The sequence below is a fragment of the Capricornis sumatraensis genome, chromosome 8, assembly GCF_032405125.1.
Source record: "Capricornis sumatraensis isolate serow.1 chromosome 8, serow.2, whole genome shotgun sequence".
Taxonomy (NCBI): domain Eukaryota; kingdom Metazoa; phylum Chordata; class Mammalia; order Artiodactyla; family Bovidae; genus Capricornis; species Capricornis sumatraensis.
In genome coordinates this window covers 7,086,483-7,099,817 of record NC_091076.1, presented here as the reverse complement: position 1 = coordinate 7,099,817, position 13,335 = coordinate 7,086,483, and the positions used below count along the sequence as shown (strand labels likewise).

Sequence of the window (13,335 nt, the reverse complement as noted above, 5' to 3'; positions counted from 1 at the left end):
CAAAATTGACCTATAGATTCAATGTAATCTCAATCAAATCTCAGAAAGATTTTTGGCTAGAAATTAACAAGCTGATTCTAAAATTTATGTGGAAACACAAAGGACCTACAGTAGCCAAAATGATTTTGCAAAAGAACAAAGTTAATTCTACATTATTTCCATATTGCCTATCAATTATAGTAATCAAGAGAGTATGATATCAAAAATATAGATGTGTATCAGTGGAACAGAATAGGGAATACAGAACTGATCACTTTTGAAGTCAGTTGATTTTCTGCCAGAGTGTACACCAAAACAAATCATAGTGCAAATCAGTTCAGTTCAGTTGCTCAGTTGTGTCTGACTCTTTGCGACCCCATGGACTGCAGCACACCAGGCTTCCCTGTCCATCACCAACTTGAGTCAGCTCTTTGCATCAGGTGGCCAAAGTATTGGAGTTTCAGCTTCAACATCAGTCCTTCCAATGAACATTCAGGACTGATTTCCTTTAGGATGGACTGGTTGGATCTCCTTGTAGTCCAAGGGACTCTCAAGAGTCTTCTCCAACACAATTCAAAAGCATCAATTCTTCAGTGCTTATCTTTCTTTATAGTCCAACTGTCACATCCGTACATGACTCCTGGAAAAACCATAGCTTTATCTAGACGGACTTTTGTTGGCAAAGTAATGTCTCTGTTTTTTAATATGCTGTCTAGGTTGGTCATAACTTTCCTTCCAAGGACCAAGCGTCTTTTAATTTCATGGCTGCAGTCACCATCTTCAGTGATTTTGGAGCCCCCCCAAAATAAAGTCTGTCACTGCTTCCATTGTTCCCCCATCTATTTGTCATGAAATGATGGGACAAGATACCATGATCTTAGTTTTCTGAATGTTGAGTTTTAAGCCAACTTTTTCACTCTCCTCTTTCACTATCATCAAGAGGCTCTTTAGTTCTTCACTTTCTACCATAAGTGTGGTGTCATCTGCATATCTGAGGTTATAGATATTTCTCCTGGTAGTCTTGATTTCAGCTTGTGCTTCATCCAGTCCAGCATTTCTCATGATGTACTCTGGATATAAGTTAAATAAGTTAACTTATTATAAGTTAAATAAGTTAAATATACAGCCTTGACATACTCCTTTCCCGATTTGGAACCAGTCTGTTGTTCCATGTCCAGTTATAACTGTTGCTTCTTGACCTGCATACAGATTTCTCAGGAGGCAGGTCTGGTATTCCCATCTCTTTAAGAATTTTCCACAGTTTGTTGTGATCCACACAGACAAAGGCTTTGGCATAGTCAGTGAAGCAGAAATAGATGTTTTTCTGGAACTCTGTTGCTTTTTTGATGATCCAACGGATGTTGGCAATTTGATCTCTGGTTCCTCTGCCTTTTCTAAATCCAGTTTGAACATCTGGAAGTTCTTGGTTCACTACTGTTGAAGCCTGGCTTGGAGAATTTTGAATATTACTTTGCTAGCATGTGAGATGAGTGCAATTGTGCGGTAGTTTGAGCTTTCTTTGGCATTGCCTTTCTTTGGGATTGGAAGGAAAACTGACCTTTTCCAGTCCTGTGGCCACTGCTGAGTTTTCCAAATTTGCTGGCATATTGAGTACAGCACTTTCACAGCATCATCTTTCAGGATTTGAAATAGCTCAACTGGATTCCATCACCTCCACTAGCTTTGTTCGTAGTGATGCTTCTATGGCCCACTTGACTTCACATTCCAGGATGTCTGGCTCTAGGTGAGTGATCACACCATCATGGTAATCTGGGTCATGAAGCTCTTTTTTGTATAGTTCTTCCGTGTATTCTTGCCACCTCTTGTTAATATCTTCTGCGTCTGTTAGGTGCATATTGTTTCTGTCCTTTATCGAGCCCATCTTTGCATGAAATGTTCCCTTGGTATCTCTGATTTTCTTGAAGAGATCTCTAGTCTTTCCCATTCTATTGGTTTCCTCTATTTCTTTGCATTGATCACTGAGGAAGGCTTTCTTATTATCTCCTTACTATTCTTTGGAACTCTGCATTCAAATGGGTATATCTTTCCTTTTCTCCTTTGCCTTTAGCTTCTCTTCTTTTCTCAGCTATTTGTAAGGCCTCCTCAGACAGACATTTTGCCTTTTTGCATTTCTTTTTCTTGGAGATGGTCTTGATCACTGCCTCCTGTACAGTGTCACGAACCTCTGTCCATAGTTCTTCAGGCAGTCTGTCTATCAGTTCTAATCCCTTGACTCTATTTGTCACTTCCACTGTATAGTTGTAAGGGATTTGATTTAGGTCATACCTGAATGGTCTAGTGGTTTTCCCTACTTGCTTCAATTTAAGTCTGAATTTAGCAATAAGGAGTTCATGATCTGAGCCATAGTCAGCTCCTGGTCTTGTTTTTGCTGACTGTATAGAGCTTCTCCATCTTTGGCTGCAAAGAATATAATCAATCTGATTTCGGTATTGACCATCTGGTGAAGTCCATGTGTAGAGTCTTCTCTTGTGTTGTTGGAAGAGGGTGTTTGCTATGACCAGTGCATTCTCTTGACAAAACTATTAGCCTTTGCCCTGCTTCATTCTGTACTCTAAGGCCAAATTTGCCTGTTACTCTGGGTATTTCTTGACTTCCTACTTTTGCATTCCAGTCTCCTATAATGAAAAGGACATCTTTTTTGGGTGTTAGTTCTAGAAGTTCTTGTAAGTCTTCATAGAACCATTCAACTTCAGCCTCTTCAGCATTACTGGTCGGGGCATAGTCTTGGATAACTGTGATATTGAATGGTTTGCCTTGGAGATGAAAAGAGGTAATTCTGTCGTTTTTGAGATTGCATCCAAGTACTGCATTTTGAACTCTTTTGTTGACTATGATGGCTATTCCATTTCTTCTAAGGAATTCCTGCCCGCAGTAGTAGATAATGGTCATCGGAGTTAAATTCACCCATTCCAGTCCATTTTAGTTCGCTGATTCCTAGAATGTCGACGTTCACTCTTGCCATCGCCTGTTTGACCACTTCCAATTTGCCTTGATTCATGGGCCTAACATTCCAGGTTCCTATGCAATATTGCTGTTTACAGCTTCAGACCTTGCTTCTGTCACCAGTCACACCCACAACTGGGTGTTGTTTTTGCTTTGGCTCTGTCTCTTCATTCTTTCTGGAGTTATTTCTCCACTGATCTCCAGTAGCATATTGGGCACCTCCTGACCTGGGGAGTTCATCATTCATTGTCCTATTTTTTGCCTTTTCATACTGTTCATGGGGTTCTCAAGGCAAGAATACTGAAATGGTTTGCCATTCCCTCCTCCAGTAGACCACATTTTGTCAGAACTCTCCACCATGATCTGTCCATCTTGGGTGGCACTATACGGCATGGCTCCTGGTTTCACTGAGTTAGACAAGGCTGTGGTCCATGTGATCAGATTGGTTAGTTTTCTGTGATTGTGGTTTTCATTCTGTCTTCCCTCTGATAGATAAGTGTTAATACAATGTTTTTAAACAAATAGTGCTAAAACCACTAGCTATTACATGGCAGAAGTGAATCACAACCCACACTTTACACTATATACAAAATGAGTTAAATGGATCATAGGCCTACATATAAATGTATGAAAATGGATCATAGACCTAAAACTGTTTCTGGAAGAAAAAAAATAGACTGTCTTCATGACTTCTGGGTGGGAGTGTTTCTTCAAGAGTACAAAAACATCTTTAACCACAAAAGAAAAGATTGGTATGTTGAGCTTGTAGAATTGTAAGCCATTAAGAGAGTGAAAAGACATCCCATAGAGCTGTGGATATTGACAACACATATAACTGACAAAGGCACCTGGAACTTCCATACAGTGCTGGTGGGAGTGTAAATTAGAACAGTCAGCTTGGGAAACTGTTTGGCAGTATCTATGAAAGCGTTTTCAACACAGGCCTCTCTGACCAAGCAGTTCTCCCAACAGAAATGAGTACTTAGGTCCCTCAAAAGATTTATGCAAGAATGTTCATGGTAGCTTTATTTATAATAACCTCAAACTGGAAATAATGCAAATGAGCACCAACAGTAGTAAACTAGATAGACTGTGATGTGGTCATATAGTGGGACACCACACAGCAATGAAAAAGAACCACCATGCTCAACGACGCAGGTGGGTATCGTTAAAGAACGTGGTCACAAAAGAGTGTGTACTGTGTCACTACATTGATATATGAGGCTCAGGGCCAGATAGAATTAATCTATGAGTGGCCCCTCAGTGTCCTAAGCATATGCCAAAGCCCATGAGAGGAGACAGGGAGGCCTCTGAGGGTGAGAAGTGAGCTGTGCTTGGAGTGAGAGTGACTTCTGACCTTCTCCCTAGTGCCCTGGCGCAGTGGTATGGACAGAGCCGGTGTGCAGTAAACGCTTACCGAGATAGCTCAGTGCAAGAATGAACTAGTAGCTTGGTGCCTCGGGGGTGTTTTCACTTGGAGAGATACAAGTGCTTGACCTGTAAGTCTGTGCCTCTTGACACGAAACGTAGTGAATGGAACGGTCTCAGGACCCCCTCAGAAAGGAGTGGGACCATCTTTACACCTGCTGAGAGGTGCCTGAGGTAACCAACTGGGATGGGGTAGGCAGGTAGCTGAGGAAGCACATGGGATGTGGAATTGAAAAACTGTTCCAATCTGGCCCTGCCACGTGGCAGCTGTTTGGTTCAGGCCACATTATTTCACCTTTCTGGGGGTCGCAGCCTCTGGGCCTATAAAATGGGGCAAATTCTGCCTCCTTCAGAGGATGGCCGGGTGGGAAAGTATCATTGTGAAGCCCTGAGCAGTGACTTACCAGGATCTTTGGGGTGTGTGTGTGGGTGCAGCCAGTGACCCCAGGGCATGGTAGAAATAATACTTTGAGGTGGCTCTGCAGGAGGACTAGAAGCCTGCGGCCAGGATGGGGTGGCAGTGGTCAGTCACGTCAGGGCCCTCCCCTCCCCCACAGGCCTCCTCCGTGTCAGTGGGCCTGCAGGGAGACAGCTCCTTGCAGCGGGAGATCTCTGATGCCGTCAGTGAGTGGAGCGGGACAAGGTGAAGTTCACTGTTTAGACCAAGGTGACGTTGCACCGGGAGCAGGGGTGTGGTTCTGGTGACTGCCAAAGGAGGCTTCAGGAGTCCGAGCAGCCTGGCTCACCTGGTAGGCAAATGCCAACAGAGCCTTTGGGCCCAGCTCTTCAACCTGGCTCTAGCCCTCTGGCCCTCTGAGAAAGAGAGCATCTCATCTAGTCTCTGACTGCCTTTTCCTAAGGCCCCACGTGCTACCGTCCCATGTCCACCCTCCTGAGGGTGATCAGGAACACGAGACCCCCAACTTGGGCGTCACTTGCCATGTGGGACGGGGGTGGCCCAAGAGTGGGTGCGCAGGAAGCTTGGTGGGTGTCAGGCTTGAGGGGGGCAGGGGAGGAGAGACCCCTCAGACAGGCTTCTTAGCTTCTGGAGCTGCCTGCCTCACTTTTCCCAGACCGAGTTCTTCGTCATGTGACAGCATGAGGAGTTCACCTGGCTGCACGATGCCTACGAGGGAGGGGTATGCCAGTCTCCCTGTGAGGGGGAGCCAGCCTGGGAGAACAGGGGGTACACCAGTCTCACTGTGAAGGGGAGCCTGCCTGGGCCCTCAGGGTGGCGGGGAGGCAGGGCCAGGCTTCAGGGTGTGGGTGATGGCCATCCTGATAATGAGAGGTCTCCCAGCTCTATCCTCCTTTGAGCAGATCCCCTCAGCCCCTCCACGGCCAGACTCTGAGGCTGCACGCGGATTGAGGCTCTGGGTGGCTGTGGGAGGGAAGCCACTGGGGGTTCTGGCCTAGGGGGAGATCGTGCCACCCTTGGGAGCCCTTAGCTGCTCTACTTCTGGTGGCTCAGTATAAGTGGGTCCTGTCTGGATCCCATAGGAAGTGGATGACTTCTTTGAGCATGAGAGGACCTTCCTGCTGGAGTACCACGCCTGCATCTGGGACGCCTGTCTGTGGGCAGACCAAGTCCTGCACTCGTGAGTGTACGCAGAACTCCATGGGCCCTGGATCCCCTACCTTCTCTCCCCAGTGGCATACTCCCCAAGGGAGAGGAAATTTCCTGTGTCTGCCTGTGACCACAGACACCAGGGTGGAGATTGACAGGTGGACCAAGGGGCTCTGATGGAGGGCTCTATCCCAGCAAGCCTGGCAGATGATTACATGCCTATCTCAGCTGCACTGAGCAGTCTGGGATCACAGGAAGTCAACCAGCTAAAGAGTGAGAATTCCCTCTGGCCCCTCTCTCCTCTAAGCCTGTAATACTGTGTCTGTCCATGAGGGGTCACTGTGTGGAAGTCTACTATCAGCTCTAGGGGGAGGTGCAGAAGCTCCTGTTTGGCTTTGGTAGAGAAGGAGCCGATTTCCCCAAGAGGAACCTAAGGGCAGGAAGACTTTAACCACCTGCTAAGACCCCTGCCCTAACTCCTCCCCACTGCCCCCTAGGAGCTTCTTCAAATTGGCAGAGCTCTTTGAACAGTTAAGGGTGAGTACTGCCTTCTGTGTTGAAAGGTGATCATGATCTTTTGCAGGGAAGAGAGTGTCCTGGGAGGGGGAAAAACTCCAGGATCGTTTTGGAATCTTTCAGTGATAACTTGGGCCCAGTGAAGCCCTGGGCTCACTCTCCACACTAGTTTAGTAAGAGTGGAGTGAAGTCAGGGATCCAGCCTCGAGTGTGTGTGCGTGTGATGGAGGAGGAGGTGGGAAGTAGGTTTGGCAAGGCCCTTAACCAGGATGTGCCACATGCCTTTGGCATTGTGCTGTGCTGCCAACATTCTTTCCCAGACACACTTCCTGAACTCTTCGCCAAGAAAGTCACTGGAGTGTGCCAGTCTTTCTAAAATGTCTGTTGCTCCTCATCTCTTCCCTGCTTAGGGCCCTTCAGTGACCCTGTCCCTTCCAGGAACTGCCCAAGACACAAAGCCCAGAGTTCCTAGCTTGCATTTTAAGCCTGGTATGCTCTGGCCACTGCCACCCAACTGCCCTACTGAAGTTAAAGTTCCCTAAAATCATACTTGGCTTGCACACCTGCAAAGCCGTTGCCTGTTATCTAACCCCTACTCAACCCCCAAGATGCAGATCCAAGGCCACCTGCTTTGTGAAGCCTTCACTGGCCTGCTCCCCTGAACGTGAGTGCTTGACATAGAGTGGTTATTAGGTGACTGTTGGGTATTTAGAGGGACAGCAGCACCGCTTTCCTTAGCAGCCCCTCTGCCAGCTCTGTTCCCAGCCTCCATCTTCTTGCTTCAGGAGCTGGAGGGCCAAGTGGCCTCTAACAAGGACCTGAAGCTGTTAGACATGCTGAGGTACTACATGTGAGACTCCCAGGCAGCCAAGGTGAGAGGTGGCCCCAGAGCAAACCTCAGGCCTGGAGGCCAGGGGGCTGAGCCACCAGGGAGAGCAGAGAGGCACGGGCCATGGGTCAGGGATCCTGTGCCCTTGCCAGCCCCAGGACTACTGTCCTGGCAGCTGCTGGTACTGGCAGACTACAAGAATGCCAACAAGGTGCTGGACAAGGCCCGCACCAGCAACCAGGAGGTGTGGGCTATGGAGAGCCATGTGCTGCTAGTGCTTCGAACGCCTCTCGGACTCAGCCAGGCCAAGTAAGTCCTGTGGTCCACGAGCCCCCGCCACTGCGCTGGCCACCCTGCCAGGGTCCCAATTCCTCTCTTCTCCAGAGCTCATGGACTTCAAATCCCATGTCTGCCTTCCGCGAGAACCTCAAACACAAGCTGAGCCTTCCAGCCTGGCCAAGCCCTCTTGCTTTCTTGGCCTCCCACCCTGGGCCTCTAGTTTCTCAGCACTTGGGAGCAGCGGTGGACCTGGTGGGGTGCTGGGAGGTCGCTGGCATGAGCACCCCAGCTGTGCAGGGCCAGGGCTCCCCCATTTGGACCAGGATCCTTCCCTTCTAATCGGTAGCAAGGCCTCAGTGAACGGTAGGACAGGGCTGGGGACAGAGGAGTCATTTGAGGGGGGGGGAACAGCAGGGAGGAGACATCAAGACCCTCTCCACAGGCCAGCACCCTGCTTCTCCGGAGCACCCCTGTCATCCTCAAGGGGGAGCCTTAGAGCTACCAAAAGCCCCCAGATCTCCCACTCGACAAGCTGCCTTCCAGCCCTAGGAGCCACTTGCCATGCCCCTTCTCAGGGCAGGCCCCACCCCTGCCCCAAGGTGCCAGGCCCTGCCAGAGGGAGAGCAGCATGGACACCACACTTGGCCAGAGGTAAGCAGAACCCCAACCTGGAAGCCCAGGGAACAGTGACCTCCCCTCCGCAGAGGCTGAGGGACAGCCTCCACCCATGCTGGTCTGAGTTCATTTGTCTCTAGCCTGTTCACAAATTAAAAAACCTGGTTTTATAAGGAGGCGTGCTTGTCCTGACATTCCAGTTCCAGGGCCCACCAGGTATATCCTCTACCGGGGGACCATGGTAGAGGCCAGATCCTGGGGGACAACCCCTGCAATGTGTTCAGTCACTCTGCAGAGTGCTAGGAGGCTCTCTGTACAAAGGGACAAGATCCAGAACTTGGAACCCAGGAGCAGTCAAGGCGTGCCACCACCCCCTTATAAACCCTGGTACAGGCCACACATAAAACTAATCATAAATCCTCTGCACCCATTTCCTAATTAGAAAATGGAATACGCCTTCCTGCCTCCCTCTCAGAAATACTGTCAAGTTCCAAGGAACAGTCTTTAATTCCAGGCAGCTTTTTAGCTGATGGGGAAGCTGGGTGGGGAAAGTATAAATCCTGCATTACCACCACCCCTAGGGCAAGACTTCCACCTTTACCTATGGGGCAGGTGAAAACCCAAGTACAGTCTGGAAAAAGCCCACAGCAAAGTTGGCAAGAGGCTTGAGGCTCCAGCCAACACCCTCCTGGTTAAACACCAGGAAGGTGGTGCCCAAGACACCTGGGTCTGATGTCCTGGGCTCCACCTGGCCTCTGACTCAGCAGCCAGTAGACCCAACCCTCATAAATGAGTCAGCCACCCAGGGGAGAAGGCAGAGCAAAGACCAACTACTGAAGGTGGAGAACAAGCTCAAGAGGCAGCCAATGACTTGCAGTCTCACGGCCCACATCTGGGAAGGCTGCATGGGGAATAAGAGGACAGGCCTCACCGTCCTGTTGCCCACCTGGATCAAGGCACAGAAGCAGCCAGTTCAGGCATGAAGCCCCTCTGTTCAAGGGACCCCTGCAGGCAGTAGCAGACATACCCTGGCTACCTCCTAGCCAGCCAGCCTGGTGCCAGCTATAAAATGAAGAATGGGAACTGTCAGAGAAGAAGGCTCAGCCAGTCACAGGGGTCAGATGAGGGTGTGTGGGGGCTGGAGAGGTGGGTACAGAGGAGATGCTGCTCGTTCTCCCACCCTGCCTCCCGCACAAGGTCCCCAAGAGCCCCAACCTTGAAACAGACATCCCATTAGTGAGCCTTTTTATTGTGTTTTTTTTTTTTTTTTAAATGGAAGGTCCCTTACTGGTCCTGCTTCCAGGAGTAGCTATGACCAGAGGAAAGGGGGGGAGGGGAAGCAGGCGGCGCAGGGAGGGTCATCTCAACAACATTCCATTTATACACAGAACTAAACAGACAAGCACAGAGTCACTATTGCGGTTAGAAGTTGGCAGCATGGGAAAGGGGAGGAACAGGTGGGGGACTGGGGTGTCGTTAAAAAAAATACAGGCCCCCCCAAAACAGGGGTTCCTGGTGGTGGGGGGAACTTGGTCTGTTTCAACCCAAAAGGAATCAAGATCAAAAGCAGTTTGGGAAGGCCAGAACCGTCAGGGGTGGAGGGAGGAGGAAGGTCCAGGGGGTGGGGGTGGGGGCTGTTTGGCAATTGGGGTGAAGGGACTGCCCTCCCCCTGCTGGGATCCCCCCAGCCCCTCCGGTCTGGCAGGAAGGGGGCAGCCTGCAACCCCCGTGGGCAGGTCTGGGGCTGCCAGATGCTCCAGGCAGGGGGCTGGAGGGGGTTCACAAAGGCTTGCCCTCCAGGGAGATGACAGCGCTGCCCCCCAGCTTCTCTGCAAGGGTGCAACGGTCCTTGACCTCCTCGTAGCAGTTTGCTTGTAATTCATGCTTGATCCCTGTGGGGAAGAAGGGGGAGCATCTGTGAGCAGGAAGGGTGGGGGTGGGGGGTACTGCAGCTGGGTAGGAGCCAGTCTGAACAGATGGAGGGGACCAGGCTGCCTTCCAGCAGGCAGGGATCTCCTGGGCCATGCCATTCACCCCACCCAGCGGCCAAGGCCCAAGCACCAGGGCATATGGCGCCACCAGTGCTGGCCCTTACCTGTCAGCTTCTTCTTGATGGCGTCCTTGGAGCTGGCATAGATCATTTTGCTCTTAAGGGGTGCACACTCAGGGGCCCTGGAAGAGAACAGAATCAAGAGAATTTGGCTCCAAACCCAGCAAGTACCCTCAAGCAATAAATAACTTCCAGAAACCCCTGAGCTGGGCCCAAGCATTCACGCTTTCATCAAGTTCCTCATTGACGAGCCTTTTATTACAACACCCTCCTCTTGACACGCAGGTGTCTGGATTAAGCCGGAGCCACAGACCTTCCTGTCCTGGAAAGGGGGGTGGGGCAGAGCTAGAGCAGGTGAAAGGACAAAGTGCCTACAGGAGCAGCTCACCAGAAGATGAACACCAGGTCCTCCTTCTTGCTCTCCTTGGTCTCGTAGGTTGCGTCATAGAGGGCGTAGCGGCAGTCTTTGTCTGGCAGCATCTTGACGAAGGTGGCATAGGGGTCGTCTACCGTCTGGCCCACATCACCCACCAGGATCTCCTTGCCCTCCTCCAGGATGATGTTCTTCTTGTCCTCACTCAAGCAGAAGAGCACCGCCTTCTTGCGCTTCTTCACTTCCTCTGGTGTTGACGACTTACGCACTTTCATGTCGTTGAACACTTTGATGACCCCATCAGAGACAGCCACACCGGAGGCCTATAGGATGAGCCACATGCACCTCGTAAGGAGACATGCCCTGAAGTCCCTCTTTTGCTTTGTTAGGAGATCTATCTAGAGGCCAACAAAGTATAGTCCTCAGCCCCAAGAGGTTACTACTAATCCCCTTCCCAGGACTAGTGGCACTATTTTCCCACCCAGGTCACCGTCAAAAGGTAAGATGTGACACAATCCCAGAATAGCAGCCAAAGAAAAAGAGACCTTTGATCGCATAATTCAACAGCATTCCTCCCCACCCCGACATCCTGCAGGCTAGAGATCCAAGATCTGTGAGAAGCAGAGCCTCCGCCAAGATGTGAGTCCAAAATTAAAAGAACCGACAGACTACTGACCCCGTTTTCTACCCAGTCTCAGCTTTTGCATCAAGTGCTGACTCAGAACTTCACGTAGAGCAGAAAGGGATCCAGATCCTAGTCATCTCTATAGAACCAGAACCCACCAACGGGGCTCAACAGTTCTAGCAAGCCCATCAGCACGGTTCAAAGCAGTTATTATACAAGGTATTCCTTCTCTGCTGGGGTCTCCCCAAACCAAAACAACAACAAACCCCTAATTAAGGCCCTACATGGGAAAAATGCAGGCCCCCAAGTCGCTGATAGGAGTCAGCGGTCCAAATTCAAGTGCCCACAGTCTCTGAGAGCTCTTTAAACTTCTAGGTCGTGTTGGGGGACACCCTAGCCAGGAGAGGGAGTGACGGTCCACGGTGAAATCTGCCCCCGCTCCCGGAACTGCAGAGGAAGCCGGCCACGTGATTGAGCCGCTTCCGGAGTAGGCGGTGAAAGCAGATCGGCTAGCGTCAGCCCCCTCCCCGAAAAAAACTCGTACCCAGCGGCAGCTGCATCTCGGAAGGCCTCAACCCAATGGAATCGCCTGCGCCGACGAGCTTATCGGCCCCCTGCGCTGCAGGCCTGGGCAAGTTACACAACCTTCGGCTCTCGCAGCCCTCGGGCCGAACACAGGGGACGGGGTGGTTTCCGGGCGGTGCCCGCCTGGGTCACTTCCCTAAACGCGGCTCCACCCTCAGGCCCCATCCGGGAGAGCCGAAGGCCCCGTTAGTCCACGGCTTCTGGCCCAGCGGCCAGGCCTGACCGTGTGCGCACGCGCCGGCCGGGAGCGCCGTCCCAGTCTCCGCCGGGTGTACTCCGCGAACCCGGCTCGCCTTCAGGGGCTCGCTAGCCCGGGAGGGCCGCCGAGGACTCCTTCGCGGTCCGCCCTGTGGCGCGCGGTGCAAGCCCCTAATCGCTGGAGCCTGCGCCAGGACACCCCCGCATCCCCCGCCAGCCGCGCCGCCCCCGCCCCTCGCGGGCATCCCTGCCACCTGCTCTCGAGACGGACCCCGCTCGAGAGGGAGGGTGACGCGGAGACAGGAACAGCCCTTGGGTGGGGCGCGCGCGCCAAGACCGCTCGCGCGCTTTTCCTCCGTCGCCCCCGGGCCAGGTTTGGATGCCGCGTGTTCCAGTCGAGACGCGCGTCCCCGAGAAGCGACTCTCGGCGGCCCCGCGAGGGGACGGGCGCGCGCGCGCCCTGGACCCCTCCCCCACGGCCCTGGGCCGCGCGGGCGCAGCAGCCGGGTGGGGGAGGGGAAGGGAGCCCAAGGGGCGCGCGAGCGACGTCCGAGCCAGCCCTCCCCGGCGCCCGCGGGCGCGCACGCGCGTCCCGGCGCCGCCCGCCCCTCAGCACGAGACCCTCGTCCAGCCCCGGGAGCTGGGGAAGGGAGTGCCGACGTCGCGCCCCCGTTCCCTCTCGCGCGCCCAAATGATCGACTCGCGGCCGCCTCCCCCGCGGCGCCGTGGCCTGCCGCTCACCATGTTTCCGGAAGCGAAAAGGCGATAGCTAGGAGAGCCAAAAGACAAGAGCCGCTGCAGCTGCTGCCGGGATCCGACTGAACGCGGCCTCTCCCGGCCCCTTCCGTTTAGTATGAGCCGCACAATGAGGGGCGGGGCGGGCTTCCGGGGCTCCCCCTGCGGGCCGACGGGAAATGAAGTCCGAGGGCCCTGCGCCGTCTTCGGGCTCGCTGGGTAACAGAGTCTTCTTCGTCTGACGGCCTCTGAGCGCCACGTTGCATCCTGGGAAAAGTAGTCCGAAACAGCAGAGAGAGGCGGGGCTGTGGCGCGCAGAGCGCACCCGTTGGTCGAGTTTCCCAGGAAATGCTCCGAGCTCAGAGAAGGCCTCAGCGTTTGGTAATAAGACCTGAGAATAAACCCTGGCTTCGCGGCTCTTTACCCAGTAGCGAAACGATTTTCCTAAGCGTCATCTTGGCACTTTCTGGATACCTTGGTATGAAAATTTTCAACGAGTTAGTATTTAACTTTTCTGAACTGAAGCACCTATTTATTCTTTTTCCTGGGATCCAGTCCTAGAGCAAGGAGAATCGCAAGTATAAGGCCCCTC

General features: G+C 52.3%; 2 protein-coding genes across 2 annotated transcripts; one reads left to right on the top strand and one right to left on the bottom strand.

Annotated features, from left to right (window-relative positions):
* The first annotated feature begins 3,334 nt into the window (after positions 1 to 3,334).
* On the top strand, positions 3,335 to 9,160 carry SNX32 (sorting nexin 32). Its single transcript, XM_068976459.1, is given in 12 exon segments — positions 3,335 to 3,388; positions 4,929 to 4,991; positions 5,872 to 5,969; positions 6,138 to 6,210; positions 6,434 to 6,475; positions 7,240 to 7,333; positions 7,442 to 7,544; positions 7,546 to 7,592; positions 7,668 to 7,686; positions 7,688 to 7,743; positions 8,138 to 8,213; positions 8,881 to 9,160. Coding segments are annotated over 12 exon segments (1,005 nt in total).
* Positions 9,161 to 9,430: 270 nt separating this feature from the next.
* Positions 9,431 to 12,891, bottom strand: CFL1 (cofilin 1). Its single transcript, XM_068977088.1, has 4 exons — positions 12,750 to 12,891; positions 10,616 to 10,923; positions 10,273 to 10,349; positions 9,431 to 10,069 (listed from the first exon to the last, which is right to left on the bottom strand). Exons 1-4 carry the CDS (start codon positions 12,750 to 12,752, stop codon positions 9,957 to 9,959), a joined length of 501 nt encoding a protein of 166 aa, XP_068833189.1. The 5' UTR covers positions 12,753 to 12,891; the 3' UTR covers positions 9,431 to 9,956.
* Positions 12,892 to 13,335: the final 444 nt, after the last annotated feature.

What these genes read in the sequence shown, in the direction of transcription:
- CFL1 (XM_068977088.1), bottom strand. An exon ending in GACCTGGTGTTCATCTTCTG is followed by an intron (nt 10,350 to 10,615) that starts GTGAGCTGCTCC and finishes GTTCTCTTCCAG; the next exon opens with GGCCCCTGAGTGTGCACCCC. An exon ending in CATCAAGAAGAAGCTGACAG is followed by an intron (nt 10,070 to 10,272) that starts GTAAGGGCCAGC and finishes TCTTCCCCACAG; the next exon opens with GGATCAAGCATGAATTACAA.